At 39.4% G+C, this 24111-nt stretch overlaps 1 protein-coding gene across 6 annotated transcripts in view; it reads left to right on the top strand.

Annotated features, from left to right (window-relative positions):
• The first annotated feature begins 552 nt into the window (after positions 1-552).
• The window catches only part of LOC127807585 (transcription initiation factor TFIID subunit 4b-like), a 74187-nt gene continuing 50628 nt past the window's right edge, over positions 553-24111 (top strand). For 3 of the 6 annotated variants that reach the window (XM_052345571.1, XM_052345574.1, XM_052345573.1), the window contains exons 1-2: positions 553-888; positions 1027-1132. In XM_052345571.1, the coding sequence (XP_052201531.1) occupies positions 850-888; positions 1027-1132 (145 nt within the window). In that variant the 5' untranslated portion in view covers positions 553-849. Of the gene's footprint in view, positions 889-1026; positions 1133-24111 lie in introns of those variants that run through there. The other 3 variants (XM_052345569.1, XM_052345570.1, XM_052345568.1) reach the window with 2 other exon arrangements.

The following is a 24111-nucleotide window of genomic DNA, read 5'->3' as shown; positions in this document are numbered from 1 at the left end:
GTGAAAGGGGTTTTGTAAAACATTAATTATGAGATAGAGATTTAAAAAAAAAAAAACCTTATTTCAATTGCTGATAAACAATTAGAAACAAAGAGTGAAGGGTAAAAGAAGAATTATTAAGAGAAAAAAAAGAGGAAAAGGAAAAGAAAAGAAAGAAAACATAGTAGATAGACAAAGTTATTGGTTGTTGGAATCGATGGATATGAAATGAGACAAAAAGTGAGAAGAAAAAAATAAACGAAAGGTAGAAAAATAATTTATAAACAAATTTAAAATAGTTAATTCAGCCACTCAATGTAATAGCAAGAAAAGATGTCAATAATATTTTTAAAAATATAAGAATGATCAATATAATTTAAATAAATCTTAAGAATAATATGAAAAAATTATCCTTAAAATTTGGAAAATAATTATTAAAATGTAATCTAAATAGAAAACACTATTTCTACTGTCAAATGGAAATAATCCACCTAGAAAAAATAAAGAGAAAAACGGAAATACATTTTGTTTTTATTTGAAGAACAAGAAAAAAGAAATTGAGAATATGATCAAACGGCCCCCCAACCCACCATAGAAACGCTCAAATCCAATTGCTTCTTTGGCTGTGCACTCTTCATTTTAGAGAGGGAAGACATCATCATCTTCTGGGTATTGGTTCTTTCCTTCACAATTCGACACCTTTTCGCTGTTTCTTTCTTCTTTCATCGCCAAAGAACCACCGGGATTTGTATTAGAACCGGAGAGATTCATCCCACATTCGCAATTCGCGCCGATCGCAAGCGCGTTAGGTGCCCAACACATATTACGAGCGATCCTGTTGCGGGCCATCCTCAAAAATCAAATATTGTAATGGACCCTTCAATTATGAAGCTCCTGGAAGAGGACGAGGTTCTCTTCCCTCTCTGTATATATATATATATATATATATATATTACGCTTGTGATCGTACCGATTGTTTGGATTTGTAGAAAGGAGATTTAATTGGAAGGTGAAGACTCAATTCTTATGTCCTGACGTGTTTTTCAGGATGAAACGATGCATTCTGGGGCGGATGTGGAAGCCTTCACGGCTGCTTTGAACAGAGACATAGAGGGCGATACTTCCACTTCCCAACCCTCTGGTTCAGAAAATGGTATGCGAGTCTCCAAGCTCAAACTGGGTTTAGGAATTTAATGAAAATTATAGTTCATGCATTGAATGGATTAAGTGTAATCATTATAGTATTGAAAATCTAAATGTAATTGTACGAGTGGAAGTAGTCAATACATCCGTCCCATGGTAAGGGGTTGTTGCCACCCTACATTAGACCGCTCTGCGGGTGAGCCTGGCACACAAAATTTCGGCCTATTTGCCTGCTGCCCATGAGTTGCAATTGCATCCGACCTCCAGTACACTATTGAAGGGCAGTGAGTGCTGATTCCACCATGATTTTATTAGCAATGTTGCGGAAACAACAGAATCGCAAATCGCATACACACACACTGATACCACTGAAAACCTTTAGACCCAGCAACAAAGACTAAATCGGTAATGAAAAAACACAAACAACAAACACAAACATAAGATGATGGAAAGCAAACGACATGAGAGATTTACCGTGGTTTACCCAAAAGGGCTACGCCCACGTTGAGCTCCGACAAAGGAGAGCTCATTGCACTGTCGGAGTAAAATAGGGTTTACAATACTTACAGTATACAAGCCTCACAACCACTTTATTTACACAGACTTGTTCACTACCAAAATTGCCTCAAAACCACAAAAAGAGGAAGATCAGAGGCTTACCCTATTGAACTAGAGAGAAGAACGAGAAGGAGCTAGAGAGTCTGAAACAACCAAAAATGAGAAAAACCCTCGCACCCCTTAGCGTCTACTCACCCTCTCTCTCAATCTCTGATCATTACAAATCCTGATACACAATGAATAAATAAGGGTTGCAAGATGAAAAAGAATGACTGGGATTACAGCAGATAAAAGGTAGCATCGACGGTCCAAATTGCGCACAAGGACAAGGCATTCGGCACGATCGAGAAAAGGACAACTGGGCGGTTGCCAAGTTGCCCTCCGCTGCCACGTGGTAGCGGTTGCAGCTGACCATACTGCCTGGCTCCTTTAATTGAAATGGTGTCGTTGAATGCTTCATAATCAACAAGCAACTTGGACTTTAGCCTCATTTTGAATCCATGGGTTGATGCTGATACTTTCTTGGAACTATTAGGTTTGAACTACATTGAGATTGAAGTTGCTGCTGGAATCGTCAGAGTAGGTGTTAAGAACTAAGGGGCGTTTCCATTTAGGTTTGAGTCAGAGGCTGTTTGACTCTTTGAAAAAAATCAAACCGAATAGGAAAGTTAGGAGAGGTTTGTGTTAAAACTTAGGCCAGAAAAATCGTCTCTATTTCCAGCGAAATAGGACTCAATCTATACAGTTTTGAGGGTTAACAACCCATTTCCTTGAAAAATAGGACACACTATCTACCCACTTAATCTGAAAACAAACAAAAAGATAAGGACCAAGACTCAAGTCCACTTTGACCATAACAACTGAATAAGACTAACCAAAAATTAACTGATAAATTAAGGATAAAAACAATGAGACATAAACCCATTGGATAAACCTGATAAAATAGGGAACATAAGCTCCTTATCTTCCGAGCTTTCCTCCATTCCCAGCTTACTTGTAATCTTTTGGAAAATTGCACCCAGAAGGCCTTTAGTGAGTAAGTCTGCAAGTTGATTTCCTATAAGCACAAATGATGGATAAATCAGACTACTTTCAATCTTTTCTTTTATAAAATGCCTGTCAACCTTCACATATTTAGTATGGTCATGTTGCACTTGATTGGGTGCAATACTAATGGTTGACTTGTTATCACAATATAGTTTCATAGGAGCCTTCCACCTGACTTTTAGATCCTCTAGAATTATTTTTACCCATAATAACTCACAAATTCCAAGTGCTATTGATCTGAATTCTACCTTTGCACTAGACCTTGCCACAACACATTGCTTCTTACTCCAAGTCACAATGTTTTCCCCTAAGAATGTACAATACTCGAATGTTGATCTCTTGTCAATCACTGACCCTGCATAGTTAGCACTTGTATAGAATTCAAGAGTTAATTCTTGTCCCCTTTTGAATAAAATTCTCTTACCTGGTGTACTCTTTAAGTAATGCAAAATTTGATGATCTGCTTTTAGGCATACCTCCTTAGGATTGTGCATGAATTGGCTAACAACTCCAACAGCATATGCTATGTCTAGCTTGGTATGTGATAGGTAGATGAGTCTCCCAACTAGTCTTTAGTAGAGACTCTTATTTGTTGTTGCATCTTCTATGCTGTTACCAAGTCGATGGTTAGGCTCAATAGGGGCTTCAGCAGATTTGCATCCTCGCATACTTGTGTCTGTTAATAGATCAAGAATATACTTCTGTTGAGATATGAAAATCCCTTGTTGACAGTGAGCCACTTTAATACCCAAGAAATATTTCAGCTTGCCTAACTCCTTAATTTCAAACTCCTTTATCAAACACTTCTTAAGACTTTCCATTCCTTCCAAGTCATCCCCTTTCATTATAATGTCATCCACATAGACCAATAAAACAGTTATTTTTCTGGAAATAGAATGCCTTACAAAGAAAGTGTGATCACCTTGGCTTTTCTTGTATCCCAAACTTAGCATAGCTTTGGTAAATCTTCCAAACCATGCCCTTGGAGATTGCTTCAAACCATATAGATCTTTATTTAATTTGCATACATCTTTTCCTGCTTTTGAACATAATCTTAGTGGCACTCCCATATAGATTTCTTCCTCTAGATCTCCATGTAGAAAACATTTTTTCCATCAAATTGTTGTAATGTCCAACTAAGGTTAGCTATTAGGGATAGCAATATCCTTATGGTGTACATTTTTGCAACTGGAGCAAAGGTTTTAAGATAATCTATACCATAGGTTTGGATATAGCCCTTAGCAACCAATCTTGCTTTATACCTCATCTAAGTTATATTTAACAGTGAATATCCCACCTGCATCCAACTGGCTGCTTACCTTTAGGCAGCCTTACAAGATCCCATGTCTTGTATTTTTCAAGTGTCTGCATCTCTACTCTCATAGCATTCCTTTAATTCTCATTACTCAATGCCTCATACACTGTTTTTGATTTGAAAATGGAGTTTATGTTGGTAAGGAAAGCTTTATGGCTAGGGGACAGATTTTTGTAGGACATAAATAGGTGTAGAGGGTGTTTTGTGCAAGCTCTAGTTCCTTTCCTATTAGCAATAGGAAGTGTCAGATCTTGAAGGATTTGACAAGGAACTCCAGAGAATTTGCGAGAATTCTGGAGAATTAGGGAGGGTGATAGAATTCGGAAGAGAGAGAGAGAGAGAGAGAGAGAATGAAGAGAATTAAGGAAGAATTTAGAATGACTTTGATTCAAATTTCAGCATAGCCTCAATACAATCAAGCGGTCCTTTATATAGAGAGGATCCCACATTTCCATTCCTACCAAAGGGAAGTTTATTTACACTAGTACCCTTTTCTAGAAATAACTACCCAACTTCCTAATCGTGCATGTGACAGCCTGCCACTTGCATGTTATATTCCCTTGTCGTGGCTTATATCCTGACAAATTCCCCCTTGCTTGAGACATTTCTTATCTTCAAGAAATAGTGAGTAAGCTGGATGCTTGCGGAAATTGCCTTAGCTGGTCAAGCAAGTATTCCTAAGTACTGCTATCATGGGAAAGATTGGACCAGTTAACTAACACTTGGATGATGGGGCTCCGTGCTTGTACAAGACTCTCTTGTCAAGTATTGAGTTGGGCTCTGCTGTCACGTCTATCTCCCTTGACAATTGGGATAAATTAGAAGCCACTTGCTGTTCTCCCACTAATTTATTGAGTAAAGAGACATGAAAACCCGAGTGGATCCTGGTCTCTTCTGGTAGTTTTAGCCTATATGCCACATTTCCTACCTTGGCTTCAATTAGGTAGGGCCCATAGTACTTGGGGCTCAATTTGGTTATCTGTCCACGGGCAATCTTCTTGAGGTGGGCTGGTCGAAGTTTCAAATAGACCTTCTCCCCCACATCAAATTCCCTCACTTCTTCTTCTATTCACATACTACTTCATGCTGTTTTGGGCCACCACCAATTCTTCCTTGAGCTGTTGCAATACACTTTGCCTTTTCTCCAAATAGGCTTCCACAGTGGCCACAGTAACGTCTTCCCCCATAGTTGGAAGGAGTGGGGGTTGATAGCCAAACAACGCTTCAAAGGGTGACCTCTTGATTGAAGCATGGTGAGATTGAAGCATGGTGACTTGAGTTATACCACCATTGCGTAAGTGAAACCCATCTGTGCCATCCCTTAGGGTGGAGAAAACATAGGCACCTCAAGTACCCTTTCACACATTGATTCACATATGTTTGAGGATGGTAGGTTGTAGACATCTTCAATTTCACTCCTAGAGCCTTCATTAGCTCCTAGTAGAATAGGCTAGTGAAGATCTTGTCTCGATAAGAAATTATCGAATGGGGAACTCCATGCAACTTCATGACTTGGTCTAGGAAAATCCTGGCCACCTCTCGAGCAGAATGGGGGTGAGTCAAACCGATAAAGTGTGCAAACTTCGTGAACTTGTCCACTACTACCATAAGATAATCTTTTCTCTCCGATTTAGGTAAGCCCTCAATAAAGTCCATACTAATGCTCTCTTATGCTCGAGCAGGGATAGGTAGGGGCTGTAATGGACCTGGTGGGGCTACTGTTTAATATTTGCAACAACTGCAAATGTCACAGGCCATGACGAATTCAGTCACATACCTTTTTAGTTGGGGCCAATAGAAGATCTGCCTCACCTTGTGGTGGGTGTTTTGGATGCTTGAATGGCCCCCCACGGGTGACTCATGTAGGGAGCTCAATATCTTATTCTTTAGGATCTCGTTGTTCCCAATCACCAGTCTTCCTCTATATCTTACCATTCCCTAATTCAAGGTATATCTAGGTTTGCTGTTGGGGCTTAGGATCAATTGTTCTTTTAGTTCCTTCATCTTGTTATCTCCTTCATAACTCTCCTCCACCTCCTTGTACCAATCCAGGGTCACCACCGTGAGGGCTGTGGTTTGCCCTTCCTCATAGCACCTGGAAATGGCATCAACAGCCACATTCTCCCTTCCCTTCTTATATTGTATGGTATAGTCCAAGCCCATGAGTTTGGCCATCCCTTTCCTCTGAAGATGCGTCTGCAGTTTTAGTTGGAGGAGAAACTTTAGACTTTCGTGGTCAGTGCGTATGATGAACTGACCTCCTTCTAAATAATGTCTCAATCTTTCTATGGCCATCACCATCGCCAACAACTCCTCATATATGCTCAGCCCTTCATGTCTGGAAGATAAGGCCTGGATGAGATAAGCCAGGGGGTCTCCCTTCTTGCATTAACACCGCTCCTATCCTTGTGCCACAAGTATTCGTCTTAAGGGTGAAGGGTTTACTAAAATCAGGTAAACCCAACACCGACGCCTTGGACATGGCATCCTCCAATTGTCCAAATGCCTTTTCTGCCTTTGGCCCCCATTTATAACTGTCTTTCTTCAAAAGTTCCGTTAATGGCCGACTTATGAGGCCATAATTCCTTATAAAGCATCTGTAATAACCTGTTAACCCCAAGAAGCCCCTCAAAGCCTTCAGGTTGGTAGGTTTGGACCAATTCACTATGGCTACTACTTTCCTCGGATTAGTACTCACCCCTGCCCTTGAAATAAGATGGCCCAAGTACTCCACCTGCTTCTGACCAAAGGCACATTTAGACCGTTTAATATACAATTGGCTGGACTTGAGGATATCGAATGTAGTCCTTAGGTGCTGTAAGTGTTGGGTGTAAGTTTGGCTGTAGATTAGGATGCCATCGAAGAAAACTAGAATGAATTTACGTAGGAAAGGCTCAAAGACTTGTTTTATAAGTGATTGAAAAGTAGCTGGGGCATTGGGAGCCCAAATGGCATCACCAAGAACTAATAATGGCCATGGTGGGTTCGAAAGGCCGTCTTGATCGATTCCCTTGCTTTGTAGCTGAGATTTTTGTTTAAATCTCATAAATTTGGGCTGCATCTCGGACTTTAGAGTAAGTCTGCTTAATAGGATCCCAAATTTCTTGAGCTGTGTTTAGAAACATGACAATGTCACTTATCTTTGGAAGCCTTGAATTCCATAGCCAGGACATTACCATAGAGTCTTCTTCATCCCAAACCTCAAACGCAGAATCCCTTTTTTTAGGTCTAGTGCTGAGCAAATGGCTCAACTTGCCTCTTCCTTTCAAGAATGTGTGAACTAGCTGAGACCATTTTAGATAATTCTTACCATTTAGCCTATAGGCTGCCTGGATATTTTGTAATTCTCCAGTTGAAGGTGTACCTTTCTTATCTCCACTTATAGTTGTAGTAACAAGTCTTGGATGCACCACTAGATTCTATTGCGGTAGACATGGTCTTTATCTTTAGATGGAACTTAATTAATCTATCAGGTTAAAAAATGGGGTAGAATTTGATCTTGTAGTAGTACAAGTTTGCAAGGCTTAAGGATACGAAGGCTGGTAGAATCGGTTCTAGGAAAATAACTGCCTACAGCACTAATACCATGTTAAAACTTAGGCAAGAAAAAATCATCTCTATTTCCAGCAGAATAGGACTCAATATATACAGTTTTGAGGGTTAACAACCCACTTCCCTAAAAAATAGGACACACTATCTACTTACTTAATCTGAAAACAAACAAAAAGATAAGGACCAAGACTCAGTCCACTTTGACCATAACAACTGAATAAGACTAACCAACAAATTAAGGATAAAAAAAATGAGACATAAACCCATCGGATAAACCTGATAAAATGGGGAAAATATGTGGAAGTATAAGTGTTTTTGTATTGTTGTTCTTGCTGTGTGTTTAATTCATTTCTGTTGTATTACTTTGTATTGCTGTTTTGGTCTATTATCAAGAGCGCTAGCTATGTCTATAAATAGCCATGCCTCTTATTTGATTGCAAGCTTTTAATTCTCTGGATAATAGAGTTATCGAGGGACTTCTTCTTCTTTCTCTCATCTCTTTGTTCTTTTTGTGCCCTAAAATTTCATCACATGGTATCAGAGCCAATGGCTTGCAATTCGAACTCCTCTTCATCTCCTCATAATTCCTCCTCTTCAATAGCCTCGCAATTTGATTTTTCTGCGGTGGCTAAGGCCTTTTGTTTCATTCCGATTAAGCTTGACTCAAGGAATTATATTTTTTGGAAAGCATAGATCCTTGCAACTCTTCGTGCATTTGATCTTGTCCCGTTTGTTAATGAGGCATCACCGCCATCGAAGTATCTATCAAGTTCAGATACAGCTTCAGTTGATGATGTGATTAATCCCGATTATCTGGCCTAGATGCGGTCAGATCAATTGTTGCTTGGGTGGCTGTTTTCTACAATTGACCGAGAAGTTCTTGCACAGGTGATCCATTCGGAATCATCTGCTGAGGTATGGAATTCCTTAGAAAGTCTTTATTTGTGCCAAACAATTGCTAAGTCGTTCTTGTTAAAACAACAGCTAAGGTCTCTTAAGAAAGGTGCGTTGTCAGTGAATGATTATGTCTTACAGTTTAAGACTATAGGTCATTCGTTAGTAGCAATTGGAGAACCTCTAGATGGTAAGGAATTGCTTCTGGCTATTATAAATGGACTTGATCATGACTATGAAACTGTTGTTAGTCTGATCACATATCAGATGGATGAGATAAATATAGAAAAGGTGCAATACTTGTTGTTAATGCATGAACAAAGGCCGTTGTCTAAGAATTTGCCACTAGTTGCTTCTACTTTTGATTCAGAGTTACAAAAATCCTCCAACATGATAGTTAATATGGCACAGTTAACAAGAATTGGATCAGGTGAATTTGTTGCTAATAGAGGAGGTTACATGACTAGAGGAGGAAGTCTTACTAATAGAGGAGGAAGAGGACGAGGTAGATTTTCTAACAGAAGAGTCTATTGTTAGCTTTGTGGCAAACCAGGGCACTTTGCTGATAAATGCTACCATAGATTTGACAAAAATTTCCAGAGAATCATTAATTCAGGTTTTGGTCGATTTAATAATGGTGATGGTCAGTCAGAATCCAAGGCATACGTGGCTGCCTTTAGTGGTTCTAATGGAGCCTATATGAATAATTTAGGATCGGTTCCAGGTGCTATTCTATAGAAATTTTCCTCCACCTGTTCCAAGTGCTTTTCCAAGTGCCTACTATAGCAACTTACCTCCTCAACCTGATAATCTGTCTCAATCATCAGCTTCTGTTGCAGATCCTGCTTGGTTTGTTGATTCTGGTGCAACAAATCATATAACATCTAACCTTGGTAATCTTTCCATTCACACTCCTTATATTGGAGATGATAAAGTGGCCATAGGAAGTGGTAAGACTCTACCTATCTCACATGTTGGTTATAGCAATTTATATACTCATTAGTAGCCTGCTTCTATCCTCTATTTGCCTAATGTTTTGCATGTTCCTAGCATGAAAAAGAACTTAATTAGTGCATCACAACTTGTGATCACAATGCTGTTGCTGAATTTCATGCTACTTCTTGTTTGATTAAGGACAAGGATTTCGGGAAAGTGTTACTTCAGGGAGGTCTTAAAGATGGACTTTATTGGCAGTCACCAGCATTTGCTCATGCTGTTTCCAGTATTCCAGTCCAATCAAATGTCTCAAAAACTTCGAGTTTTCATTTGTTGTCAAACAACTCAGTTGATTCTTGTTGTAATAAACATAACTCATTTGTTCATGAGCAGTCTTCTAATGCTAGAATAGCTCAATGTAATAATGCTAGTTTACAATGGCATGCCAAACTAGGGCATCCATCATCAAATGTCCTGCGAACAGTATTGAATAAAGTTCATGTTCCTTTTTCAAAATCTGATCTATCCTTTTGTGACTCATGTAAGCTTGGTAAACTACATTGGCTACCTTTTTTTGATTGTGAAATCAAAGCTACAAAACCATTAGAATTGGCTTATTCTGGTTTGTGGGGGCCTTCTCCTATCTTGTCCACATAAGGTTTTCGATGTTACATTGTTTTTGTGGATGCCTACACTAGGTTCTCGTGCCTATATCCTTTGAAACTGAAATCTGATGCCCTATATATTTTTGTAACATTCCACAAGTTTGTTGAACTGCAATATAACTCAAAACTTAGGGCTTTACAAACTGATAATGGGGGTGAATTTAAAGCCTTCTTACCTTATCTTCAAAGCCAAGACATTCGACCTAGATTTACTTGTCTATATACACATTAACAAAATAGTGTGGTTGAAAGAAAACATAGACACATTGTTGAAATGGGGCTTACTTTATTAGCCCATGCTCATATGCCATTAAAATTTTGGGTAGAAGCATCTCTCACTGTAGTTCATACCATAAACATCTTACCTGCTTCTCCTCTCAAGTTTCAAACTCCATTTGAACTGCTATATCACAAACCACCAAACTATTTCTTGCTACAACCTTTTGGTTGTGCTTGTTTTCCTTACCTTAGACCCTATAACAAGCACAAGTTTGATTTTCATACCTCTAAATGTGTTTTCATTGGATATAGTCACACTCATTCGGGTTATAAGTGTTTGCATCCATCAGGAAAGGTATATGTTTTTCTAAACAAGATTGAGAAAATATAATTCTCTATTTCTTGATAATAATACAATGATTTCCCTTTTCTCTTTATAGAGGAAGAGAATAATACAAAATGGAAATAACAAAAAAGGAAATAGGAATATACATAGAATCTAAGATATACACAGAATATTCTATTTCTACACTCCCCCTCAAGCTGGCTTGAAGATATCTTCCATGGCCAGCTTGCTCACAAGTTTCTCAAACTGAGTTCTATGTACTCCTTTTGTAAGAATGTCAGCCACTTGGTCAACTATTGGAATGTAGGGCATACAAATTACTCCATTATCAATTTTTTCCTTAATAAAGTGTTTACCCACCTCTACATGCTTTGTCCTGTCATGGAGAACTGGATTATGAGCAATAGAGATTGCAGCTTTATTATCACAATAAACTTTAGCTGGAAGAGAAGTGGAGACCCTCAAGTCTGATAGAAGCCTCTTTATCCACATGACCTCACAAATACCATGAGCAACTGCACGAAATTCAGCTTCAGCACTGCTTCTGGCCACCACATTTTGTTTCTTACTCCTCCAAGTAACAAGATTGCCTCCCACAAAGGTGCAGTACCCTGATGTAGATCTTCGGTCAGTTATACTACCTGCCCAATCTGCATCTGTATAAGCCTCTACATGAAGATGTCCACGTTTTCTAAAAAGTAGACATTTCCCAGGGGTTCCCTTTAGGTATCGCAGAATTCTGTAGGTAGCTTCAAAATGTTGTGAACCAGGTGAGTGCATAAATTGACTTACAACACTTACAGCAAAGGCTATGTCTGGTCGAGTATGGGATAAATAGATAAGTCTACCCACAAGTCTTTGATATTTCTCCCTTTCTACCACATTCTTAGCCTCGGCAGGTTGAAGTTTTAAGTTGGGTTCAATGGGAGTTTCAGCAACCTTACACCCAAGCATTCCTGTTTCATTGAGTAAATCCAGAATATACTTGCGTTGGTTGACAAAGATCCCCTCCTTAGATCTTGCAAATTCCATCCCAAGAAAGTACTTTAGAGGACCCAAGTCCTTGATCTCGAACTCATGAGCTAATTTCCTCTTAAGCTCTTCAATCTCTCCCTTGTCATCACCAATCATTATTATATCATCCACATAGACAATTAAGATTGCTTTCTTACCGTCGTTGGCGTGCTTAAAGAATAGTGTGTGGTCTGCTTGGCTCTGAATGTAACCATAACTTTTCACCGCCTTTCCAAATCTTTCAAACCACGCTCTCGAAGACTGTTTTAGACCATACAATGATTTTTTTAAACGACATACCTTGTTTGTCCCGAGGCTCTTTTCAAACCCTAGTGGAAGATCCATAAAAACTTCTTCTTCTAAATCACCATTTAGGAAGGCATTCTTTACATCAAATTGGTGGAGAAGCCAATCAAGATTCACTGCAAGGGAGAGGAGAACTCGAATAGAGTTTATTTTAGCTACTGGAGCAAATGTTTCTTGATAGTCGATGCCGTATGTTTGGGTGAAACCCTTAGCAACCAGCCTTGCTTTGTATCTTTCAATGCTCCCATCTGCCTTACATTTTATAGTAAATACCCACTTACAACCTACTGTTGCTTTGCCTTCTAGTTTGTTCACAATCTCCCAAGTTCCATTCTTTCTAAGAGCACTCATTTCCTCTTGGATTGCTAACTTCCAATTTGGATCACCAAGGGCATCCTGAATTGTTCTTGGGACATGCAGGTTAGAAATATTTGAAAGAAAGGCCTTATGATGATTGGACAATTTTTGGTATGACAGGTATTTAGCAATTGGGTGTTTGGTACAAGATCTCACTCCTTTCCTAGTAGCAATAGGGACATCAAGATCAGACAAATCAAATGTAGAATAATCTGTAGGAGTGAGTTTAGAGTTACCATGAGAAGAAGAAGAACTATCGGAAACCCCATCACTCGAAGACGTCGATTGTTCAATTGTTAGAGGAATATTTGGACTGATAGTATTTTTCAAGGTTTGTCTTCTAGTATAAAACTGAAGCTCCGGTTTTGGAATATTTTGATCCATTTGTGGTAATTCTCCCCCTGGTTCCAATCCCATCACGCTAGGCACCTGTGAACCAGACACACCTTGTTCCACAATATTTGGAACATTTATATCCTTGAGTTGTTTATTAGAGTGGAGGGGAGCACCAATCATGGTAGGACGAGGATCCTCAACATTAGAATTCAAAAAATTATCTTCTTTCTCAATATGCTCCCCCTGAAGATGATTTTTGGGAAAGTAGGGTTGAGTTTCGAGGAAAGACACATCCATACTAATATAAGTTTTTTTGGTAACAGGATTAAAACATTTGTACCCTTTTTTATTTGGTGCATAGCCCAGAAAGACACATTTTTCAGCTGTGGGATCCAATTTAGAACGAAAAATGTGAGGAACATAAACAAAGCAAGTGCATCCAAAAACTTTTAAGGGTAACTCAGAATATATACGACAGAGAGGGAAGAGTTGTTTTAAAGAGTGTAAGGGGGTTTGAAACTGTAGAACACGAGTGGGCATACGATTAATGAGATAGGAAGCGGTTAAAATTGCATCACCCCAGAGGTATTTAGGGACATTCATGGAAAACATGATGGCCCTGGCAACCTCGAGTAGATGTCGATTTTTTTGTTCAGCAATACCATTTTGTTGGGGAGTTTCACGACAAGTGGATTGATGTAAAATTCCTTTTTCTTTTAAAAAAACCCCCAAAGAGTCATTAAAATATTCAGTACCATTATCAGATCGAAGAATACAGATTTTTGTGTTAAATTGAGCTTCAATCAAATGGAAAAAATCCTTGAAAGTTCTAGGCACATCTGATTTTTTTGCAAATAAGTAAACCCAACAAAGTCGAGTATGATCATCAATAAAAGTAACAAACCACTTTTTGCCAGACAAAGTGGAGACTTTAGAAGGACCCCAAACATCACTATGTATTAAATAGAATGGTTTTGAAGGACAATAAGGTTTTGAAAGAAATTTAACACGATGATCTTTGGATAAATGACAACTCTCGCATTGAAACATAGAAGGATCCACTCCTTTAAACAATGTAGGAAATAAATATTTCAAGTAAGGAAAACTGGGATGACCTAGCCTAAGATGCCATTGCATTATTTGATTAGAAACAGAAGTAGAACTAATACCACTCAGCCCGTGAGCTTTTTTATTACGCAAGACATCCCCATCCAAATAATAGAGCCCGTTTATTTCTCTAGCACTGCCAATCGTCTTCCCCGAGTTCTGGGCCTGAAAAATGCAATAGGAATCAAAAAAGATAACACGACAGTTAGAATCTTTGGAGAGTTTACTAATAGAAAGAAGATTGCAAGCAAGTTTAGGAACATGGAGTACTGATTGAAGATCAATATTCTCAAAAAGTTTAATGAGTCCTTTACCTGCAATAGGTAAAGACTACCATCGGCTATTCTTATTTTTTCACTACCAGAACAGGGAACATACGAGTTGAAGAGATGAGATAAACCAGTCATATGATCAGATGCTCCTGAATCAATGATCCATGGAACAGATTGAAAAGAGCTAGATAGGGCAAAAGAGTTTCTACCTGAATAGGCCAAAGAACAATTGGGTGTACCAGGGGACATATTAGGCTTTAGCAGTTGCAGAAGTTGATCAAGTTGCTCTTTGTTGAATGGTCCTGTATCAGCTTCATGTGCAGTAGGTTGGGATCGCTTTGATCTAGACTTCCAATTGGCTGGCTTGCCATGAAGCACCCAACAGGTCTCCCGAGTATGGCGTGGTTTATTGCAATGATCACACCAAACACGAGGTTTTTCTTCTGCCTTTCGTTGACTCGCAATATGCCGTCCACCAGCATTAGCATCAGCAGTCACAAGTGCCATATTTTCAGATAACCCACTTTCTCCACTCTTTTTCTTGCCCAACATAACCAGTCTTCAGCTTTCTTCACGCCGAACTTCAGAGAAGGCTTCACTAAGAGACGAAAGAGGATTTCTACCGACGATCCTCCCTCGGACTTCATCATACTCAACATTGAGTCCAGCAAGAAACTTAAATACTCGATTAGCATCGACCATTTTCTGATAATACTTGCAATCTTCTGTGTTTTTCCACTCATATGTATTGAAGAGATCTAAGTCCTGCCAAATGCGCTTTAAAGAATTAAAATATAGGGTGACAGTATCACTACCTTGTCGAATCTCACCAAGTTTCAAGTTGAGCTCGTAGATTTGGGATTGATTCCCCAAATCGGAATATATGGCAGTGACTTCATCCCATAGTTCTTTTGCTGTAGAGAAGCACATATAGTTCGAACTTATCTCTTCCTCCATGGAGTTAACAAGCCACGTCATCACCATCGAATTCTCGGCATCCCAAATGTCATATAGCGGGTCTTTGCTGTCTGGGGTTAATGTGGCGCCAGTCAAATAGCCAATCTTTCCCCGACCTCGAATGTACATACGAACAGATTGCGACCAACGTAGGAAATTAGTACCATTGAGACGAATGGTCGTAATCTGTACCGGATGTGAGTCGGAGGAGTTTCGAGAAACTCGAAACTGAGCTTGAGAAGACTGAGATTGCTGGGTCGGAGTGACTGAGGATGCAGAGTCATTCATGATGGTTGAAGAAACGGATTAGGGCAGCAAAAGTAAGGACCCACTACCAGCTGGATCTGGATCTGGATCAGTACAAATATGGAGACCCTAGCAAAGACCCATGGATCTGGATCCTTGAATCTGGGTACCCAGTTGCCCAAATCGCAGCACAAATCGCACGAACGACCAGCACAAATCGCACGAACTAAGTACAAACGAGGCAGCAAGAGCGAAGAATAGGAGCGGCTCTGATGCGCGATGCAGAGCCGACCTTCTCGACAGCAACAAGTGCGGACGTCCGATGGAGAAGCAGCACGAACGACGGATAGGAGCGGCTCTGGAGTGCAACGCGATCCTTCGCAACTGAGAATAGCAACAGGCGCGACTGATGAAAGCCGACCTTTGCGAGAGGCTAGGAGATCGCGACCGTTCCAGAGGTGGGAACCAGAGGCGGCGGCTGAAGATGCAGCAGCAGCGGTCGGGACGGCCGAATCTCAGAGGGGGCGACCGCTGGAGGGTGGTCAGTGAAAAACGGCGGGACTTCTAGGGTATGGCAGAGGAATAGAGGAAATTAGGGTTTCACAGTTGAACGGCTGTGATTTAATCCTAATTCCTGCTCTGATACCATCTAAACAAGATTGAGAAAATATAATTCTCTATTTCTTGATAATAATACAATGATTTCCCTTTTCTCTTTATAGAGGAAGAGAATAATACAAAATGGAAATAACAAAAAAGGAAATAGGAATATACATAGAATATACATAGAATCTAAGATATACACAGAATATTCTATTTCTACAATTTTTCGTCATGTTCAATTCAATCCTCTTGAGTTTCCTTATCCAGCTTTGTTTTTTATGTTTTCTTCTTCTGTGTCAACTTCTTTTTCTAATGAGCATTGATATAGGGGATCTCCCACAGTGTTTCCGTCCAGTTCTTTTCCTTATTCTTTTGCTTCTTCATCTTCTTCGTCTCTTGAAGTAGTACTACCTCATAGTCCTTCTCCTAATCCTGTTCTAGTTGCATCTTCTTCTACACCTCAAATCAGCTCAAATCCATCAGCCTCTTCTACCTCACTGCCCATTGTAACTGTTACCTTACCCAGATCCAAAGCTGCCCTTGCACCTTCTATTCATCCTATGGTCACTTGGTCCAAAGCTAAAAATGCTTCTATCTCACCTCATGGTTTAATTAGTACTCTAGGACCTGATTCCGTTCATGAGGCTCTTTTAGACCCATGATGGGTTCAAACTATGGAAGAGGAAATCTCTGCCTTACATCGCAATCATACTTGGGTTCTTGTGCCATTTTCTAAAGATATGAACTTAATTGGATGTAAGTGGGTGTTTCGGATAAAATATAAGGCTGATGGTTCAGTTCTTAAATACAAGGCTAGATTAGTTGTAAAGGGTTTTCTTCAAAACCCGGGAGTGGATTATGGTGAGACGTTTAGTTCAATGATAAAGGCTCCTACAATTCGGGTCTTGTTCTCTCTAGCAGTTAACTGCCTTTGGTTGGGATGTGCAACAAGTAGATGTCAACAATGCCTTTTTAAATGGAGACTTGCAAGAAGCTGTGTTTATGACTTAGCCGGAAGGTTTTGTTAGCTCTGAGTTTCCCTCACATGTTTGTCAATTAAAGAAGTCCTTGTATGGTCTTAAATAAGCACCAAGGGCTTGGTACAATAAATTGAGGATGGCTTTGCAGAGCTAGGGATTCTCTAGGGCAACATTTGATGCGTCTTTGTTCATTAAACGAACATCAGCTTATGTGTTGAGAACTGATAACACAAACCTTAGGGTTTTCACAAAACTTTCAATCACAAACTCACGATGAACAAAACAGGAAGCATAAACATACATGCATAAAACAGAAACGAAAATCGAAAGGAGGCGAAATTTTTTACCGTGGTTCATCCAAAATAGGGTTAAGTCCACGTTGAGCTCATGCGAGAAGAGCTCACTGCACTAAGAATAAAATCGAAGAATACACCCACATAAAACCCTCTCAATCTCTTTGTACAAATAGTGGTTCGAGAAACAAAACTTGCCCACTAATCACATAATACAGATCAAAGGCAAAACCTATTGAACCATGAATCAAAATCTATACAAAGCATTTACAGAGAATAAACAGAGAGCAAACTAGACAACCCTAGCCCGAAGACGAAGGCTCCCTCTTTCCCTCCGATCTTTCTTTCCCCCTTTGCTTTCCTTTCTTCTCACCTTTTTCATCTCTATCGTATGACCGGTTCACATCCCGAGGGGTGGGATTAAAAACGATGATGGATGGCTGGGATCAAGCCTCATAAAGCATGGATGAAAGGCTGGGATTCAATCGTGCAAGCACGATGATTATTCCAACAGAAATGGCAGACGGGCAAGGAATAAGATCGGGCGAGAAAGGCAATCGGGCGCCATCATGGAGCTGCTAATGGTTGCCACGTGCTGCCATCCAACAGCTGCTAAATGGCAGGCTGCGGTTGCTGCACGTGGCCCTCCAACAAGCTTAAACCCAACGACACCATTTGGAGCTTCACGACCAACAATCTCCACCTTGAACCACCAAACTATAGGTGAATCCAGATTCTCTCAACCAATACCCACATGCAATCTCCACCAAACTATAACTGCAACATGCATCAATTCTCACCTTCATGGCTCTGGTTGAATAAATCAACCAATACCCACATGCAACAGGTCCAAGCAATGCTTGAACTTTGTTGCAGTTAGATCTTTTGTCCCCATGTCAGCTGGGTTATCTTCTGTAGGCACCTTCAAAATACTCACAGTGCCATTAGCTAGTAAATCCCTAACATAGTGATACTTCACCTCCACATGCTTGGTCCGTTCATGATATACCGGATTCTTGGATAGGTGAATAGCACTTTTACTGTCTGAGAGCACCACGACTTTGCTTTGGAGCAAGTGGATCTCCTTGATTAGGCCTTGAAGCCATATCGCTTCTTTGAAGGCATCAGTCACAGCAACATATTCAGCCTCGGTGGGATTTCCAACTGATACAATTTCCACCCAATGTGAAAAAGTATGCAGTTGTTGACTTCCTTGAGTCCCTATCACCTGCAAAGTCAGAGTCTACATATCCCACAAGATCAAGAGTATCAAATCTCCTTTTATAACATAGGCCAATGTCTACAAATCCATTAATATACCTTAACATGTATTTCAATGCATCCCAATGTAGTTTCCCCGGATTTGACATATATCTACTAAGCAGAGATATTGAATATGCAAGATCCGGCCTAGTATTGATCATTGAATACATAATAGTTCCAATTGCATTGGCATGGGGGATATTTTCCATTTTAACTAATTCTGAATTAGATGTGGGGCATTGAGATTTAGATAAAGCAAAGTGACCAACTAAGGGAACTCCTACAATTTTACAGTTATGCATACCAAATCTTTGAACAACTTTAATAAGATAGTCATGTTGATGAATTTTCAAGGTTGATTTACTTCTTTCTCTCTCTATTGTCATTCCTAGAATTTTCCTAGCAGGTCCTCGGTCCTTCATATCAAAATTAGTGTTTAACATTGACTTTAATTCACTAATTTTTTCTTTGGACTTACTAATTATCAGAATATCATCTGCATACAGCAGTAGATAAACAGGAATATCAGAGAGAATGAAGTAAAAACAATTATCATATTGACTTCTTATAAAACCAATCCCTAGAACAAAACTATCAAACTTTTTATACCATTGTCTTGGGGATTGTTTTAAGCCATACAAAGATTTTTTAATAAACATACATGTTTAGGATGTGTTTGATCACTATAACCAGTTGGTTGAACCATATAAATACATTCATCAAGGTCACCATGCAGGAAAGCTGTTTTAACATCTAATTGTTCTAATTCTAAATCAAATTGAACAACAACAAGCAGCATCATGCGAATAGTCTTAAATTTGACTGTTGGTGAGAAAATTTCATTGTAGTCTATACCTTCCCTTTGAGTAAAACCCTTAGCAACTAATCTAGCTTTGTATCTAAGGGGGTCAATGGGAGACATACATTCTTTTAATTTAAACAACCATTTGCATTGGATCAATTTATGTTTCTGTGGTCTTGGGATCAATTTCCATGTACCATTTACCTTGAGGGAGTTCATTTCCTCATCCATGGCTTGACGCCATTTAACATAGTCTTTGGAGCTGACAGCCTCCTCATAAGAGGTTGGCTAACTGCTCCTCAACTCTTTTCCAGCAATTAAAGCATAGTACACTGAGTCTGAGTAAGCATACCTTGCAGGGGGTCTAGAAACTCTTGCTCCTATCACGGGCTAGCTGATAGCCATTGAGATCTTGGGGTGAGCTATAATGCTCCACCTCAATCTCAGGTTCATCCTCTTGTTCCTCTTGATCATCATCATGATCAAAGGTGTTTTCATCATTAGACATAGGCAAGGTATCATTCGGTTGATTAGGTTTAGATGAGGCTGGAGCAGCTGGCAGGTCATTACTTCCTGCTGGTTGCTCCACCTCAATTTGAGATCCTCCTAACATAACAAAATCATCGAGATTTTGCTGAGTATTTGTTTCTTTTAGGTTGATGGTCTTACAAGGGAAAACATTTTCATTAAAGATAACATCTCTACTGATTATGATTTTGACTCCACCAGATTCTCTATCCCATAACCTATATCCCTTGGTCCCTTCTTGGTAACCAACAAACACACATTTGATGGACCTAGGTTCAAGCTTACCTTCAAACTGATGAGCATAGGCTTCATAGTCAAATACTCTTAGGTAATTTAAATTTAACTTCCTACCAGTCCAATTTTCCTCTGGGCGTTTAAAATTTAAAGCAGTAGAAGGGCTTCTATTTACTAAATGTGCTGCAGTTGAAAGAGCCTCTCCCCAAAATGACTTAGACGTGTTAGAAGTGAATAATAGGCACCTAACTTTCAAGTAGGGTTCTGTTCATTTGTTCAGCTACCCTATTTTGTTGGGGAGTGTTCCTAACTGTTTTGTGTCTATGTATACCTTGATTGTTACAGAAAGTATCAAAGGCTCTACTGCAGAACTCAAGACCATTGTCAGTTCTAAGTGTTTTGATTTTCCTATCTATTTGGTTTTCTATCATAGTTTTTCAGATTTTAAACTTCTCTAGAGTCTGATCTTTTGATTTTAATAGAAACACCCAAACCTTTCGAGTAAAATCATCCACAATAGATAGAAAATACCTGTTACCACCAAAGGTCGGGATCTGAGAAGGCCCCCATAGGTCAACGTGAAGATATTCTAGGCATGCCTTCGCCAGGTGAGTTCTCTTATGGAAACTCAGCCTATGTTGCTTTCCCAGAACACATGGTTCACAAAAGTCGAAGGACCCAACAGGCACTGATCCAAGGTAACCTTGGTTTGACAGTGCCTGAAGACCTTTCAGGCTCATATGGCCAAGCCTCAGGTGCCATAGTTCTGTCTTATCAGTATTAGCTATGCAAGCAGAATGCATGTTAACAGAAGAAGAGTAACAACCATTCAAAATGTACAAGTCATTTTTCTTAGTACCAGACAAGATAAGATTATCATCTTTAAGAACATGCAAGAAATCATTTTCTGCTTTATATGAAAAGCCTAACTCATCGAGTGTGCCAAGAGATATTAGATTTCTTTTTAAGCCTGGTACATACCTTACATAAGTTAGAATTCTGATTTTGTTGTCATGTTGTTTTAAAGATATATTGCCAATTCCTTGAACACTACATGATTGGTTATTACCCATGTAAACAGTACCAATTTCCCTTTGGTTAAATTTTTGAAACCATTCTCTATTAGGGCACATATGAAAAGAGCAACTAGAATCCATTACCCATTCATTTTCAGCAGATAAACAAGAGACAGTAAGAACTTAAGCTAAACAGTTAGAGGTTCTTGCATTTACATTTGTATTTCCCCCTTGTTTTTGTTTCTTAATAAAATCATAGCAATACTTTTTAATATGACCCTCCTTTTCACAATGATAACACTTCCATTTTTGTTTACCATTTTTGTCTTTCTTTTTACCCTTTTGCCCTGATCCTCCAGATTGATCTGAATTACCTATAGTGTGCCTTTTCTCATTTTTTCCTTTTATAAACAGGTTATGTCTAGATTTCTTAGATGTACTGAGTTCTAATTCCTTAGCCTTTATACTAGATATTACAAGATCTAGACTAGGTAAAATACCAGTGTATCGAAGAGCATGCTTAACAACATCATAGTCATCAAGTAGTGAATTTAAAAGAATCATGGCTTCACTAGCATCGCCTAATGCTTGATCTGTTCCTCTTAAAAGTAATGCAAGTCTAGTAAGTTCATCTATGTTTTCATCCATAGACTTAGAGGAGTTCATCTTAAAATTAAATTGCATGCCTTTTAAATAAACTAGATTAGGTGCAGACATTATAGAAAACAGAGATTCTAATTTATTCCAGAGTTCTAAGGGAGTGGACATACCATCTACCTTTCGGATTACACTGTCACCCAAGTGGAGGAAGATCATATTATAGGCTTCTTCTCTAATCTCCTCAGTTCTCGCAAGTTGGTCTGCAGACCATTTGTGATCATCTTCCTCAAGTGCTATAAGCACTTTGTGGTGAGAGAGTAAAACTTTCATCTTCTTTTTCCAGCTTTCGAAATCTCCTTTGCCATCAAATATACCAATTTCAAATCGGGTAGACATCATCTTCGCCTTACACGAAGGTAACCTAGAGGGCTCTAGACATTGATGAGAAAATCAACACAGCAAACACCCGTTGACACGGACTCTCAAAGAAAACCCTAGACCACTCGCAAATAGATGGCAACCCCAAAAATGAAAAACGAACCGATTGAACTTACAAAAGAAACCCTAAGAGCCAATCTAAACACGGCTCTGATACCACTGTTGAGAACTGATAACACAAACCTTAGGGTTTTCACAAAACTTTCAATCACAGACTCATGATGAACAAAACAGGAAGCATAAACATACATGCATAGAATAGAAATGAAACAAAAACGAAAATCGGAAGGAGGCGAAATTTTTTACCATGGTTCACCCAAAATAGGGCTACGTCCACGTTGAGCTCAGGCGAGAAGAGCTCATTGCACTAAGAATAGAATCAGAGAATACACCCACATAAAACCCTCTCAATCTCTCTGTACAAACAGTGGTTCGAGAAACAAAACTTGCCCAATAATCACATAATACAGATCAAAGGCAAAACCTATCGAACCATGAAACAAAGTCTATATAGAGCATTTACAGAGAATAAACATAGAGAAAACCAAAAAACCCTAGATCGAAGATGAAGGCTCCCTCTTTCCCTCTGATCTTTCTTTCCCCCTTTGCTTTCCTTTCTTCTCACCTTTTTCGTCTCTATCGTATGACCGGTTCACATCCTGAGGGGCGGGATTAAAAACGATGATGGATGGCTGGGATCAAGCCTCATAAAGTATGGATGAAAGGTTGGGATTCAATCGTGCAAGCACGATGATTATTCCAATAGAAATGGCAGACGGGCAAGGAATAAGATTGGGCGAGAAAGGCAATCGGGTGCCATCAGGGAGCTGCTGATGGTTGCCACGTGCTGCCATCTAGCAGCTGCTAAATGGCAGGCTGCGGTTGCTGCACGTGGCCCTCCAACTAGCTTAAACCCAACGACACCGTTTGGAGCTTCACGACCAACACTATGTTTTGTTCATTCTGGTCTATGTAGATGATATCTTGATTACTGGTTCTGATAATACAGCTCTTAAGTCTTGTAGTGATGATCTGGATACTCATTTTTCCTTAAAGACTCTTGGTTCTGTTAATTACTTTCTTGGATTTGAGGCATATTGAGATACAAGTGGCTTGTACTTGTCTCAATCTAAATATGTCTTAGATGTGCTGAAGAAGGCTTACATGCAAAACTGTAAACCCTGTGATACACCCATGGTTTCTAGCATTTCTCTGACTAATGAGGGTGATGTTTTTCCCAATCCATCGTTGTATAGGACTCTAATTGGGTCTTTGCAATATCTAATATATACACGCTCTGACATTTAGTTTGTTGTTAACAAATTAAGCCAGTATCTATCTGCTCCCAAAATGCAACACTGGACTGCCTGCAAGAGGCTTCTTAGATACATCAAAGGGACAATTGGATTGGGCTTGTGGTTTTCTTCTTCACTTGATGATTTGTCTCTAACTGTGTACACAGATGCAGATCATGCTAGCTGCAAGGACACTAGGAGATCTACCAGTGGGTTTAGTGTATTTCTTAGACAAAATCTAATTGTGTGGGGATTAAAGAAGCAATTTGTGGTGGCCAGGTCAGTAGGAGAAGCTGAATACCAGGCTGTTGCATTGGGTGTTACAGAATTGCTGTGGTTGAGGTCGTTATTTACTGAGTTGGGATATCCATGTAATACTACATCAGTTGTTTGGAGTGATAATTTGGCAGCCAAAAGTATGGTTGAGAACCCTATGTTTCACTCTCGCACTAAACACATCGAAATAGAAGTGCATTTTGTGCGTGAACGGGTTGAGAATGGTGATATTGAAGTTTAGTATATTCCTACAGCTTATCAGATTACAGATATCTTCACTAAAAGTTTAGCCAGGGATTGATTCCAGTTTTTATGTCAAAAGCTTGGCCTAAAGATGTCCCTTATTCAACGGAATTCCTATGATTCTTCCAATACCAGCTCTTCCAATACAACAAAATTGCAAATTGCAGACTGTCCTCTTACAGAGGAGTCTAATTTGAGGGGGAGTGTGGAAGTATAAGTGTTTTTGTATTATTGTTCTTGTTGTGTGTTTAATTCATTTCTGCTGTATTACTTTGTATTGCTGTTTCGGTT

This window comes from Diospyros lotus, chromosome 8 (assembly GCF_014633365.1).
Source record: "Diospyros lotus cultivar Yz01 chromosome 8, ASM1463336v1, whole genome shotgun sequence".
Taxonomy (NCBI): domain Eukaryota; kingdom Viridiplantae; phylum Streptophyta; class Magnoliopsida; order Ericales; family Ebenaceae; genus Diospyros; species Diospyros lotus.
The sequence above is the reverse complement of the archived record's forward strand: the minus strand, read 5'-3'. Positions and strand labels throughout refer to the sequence as shown.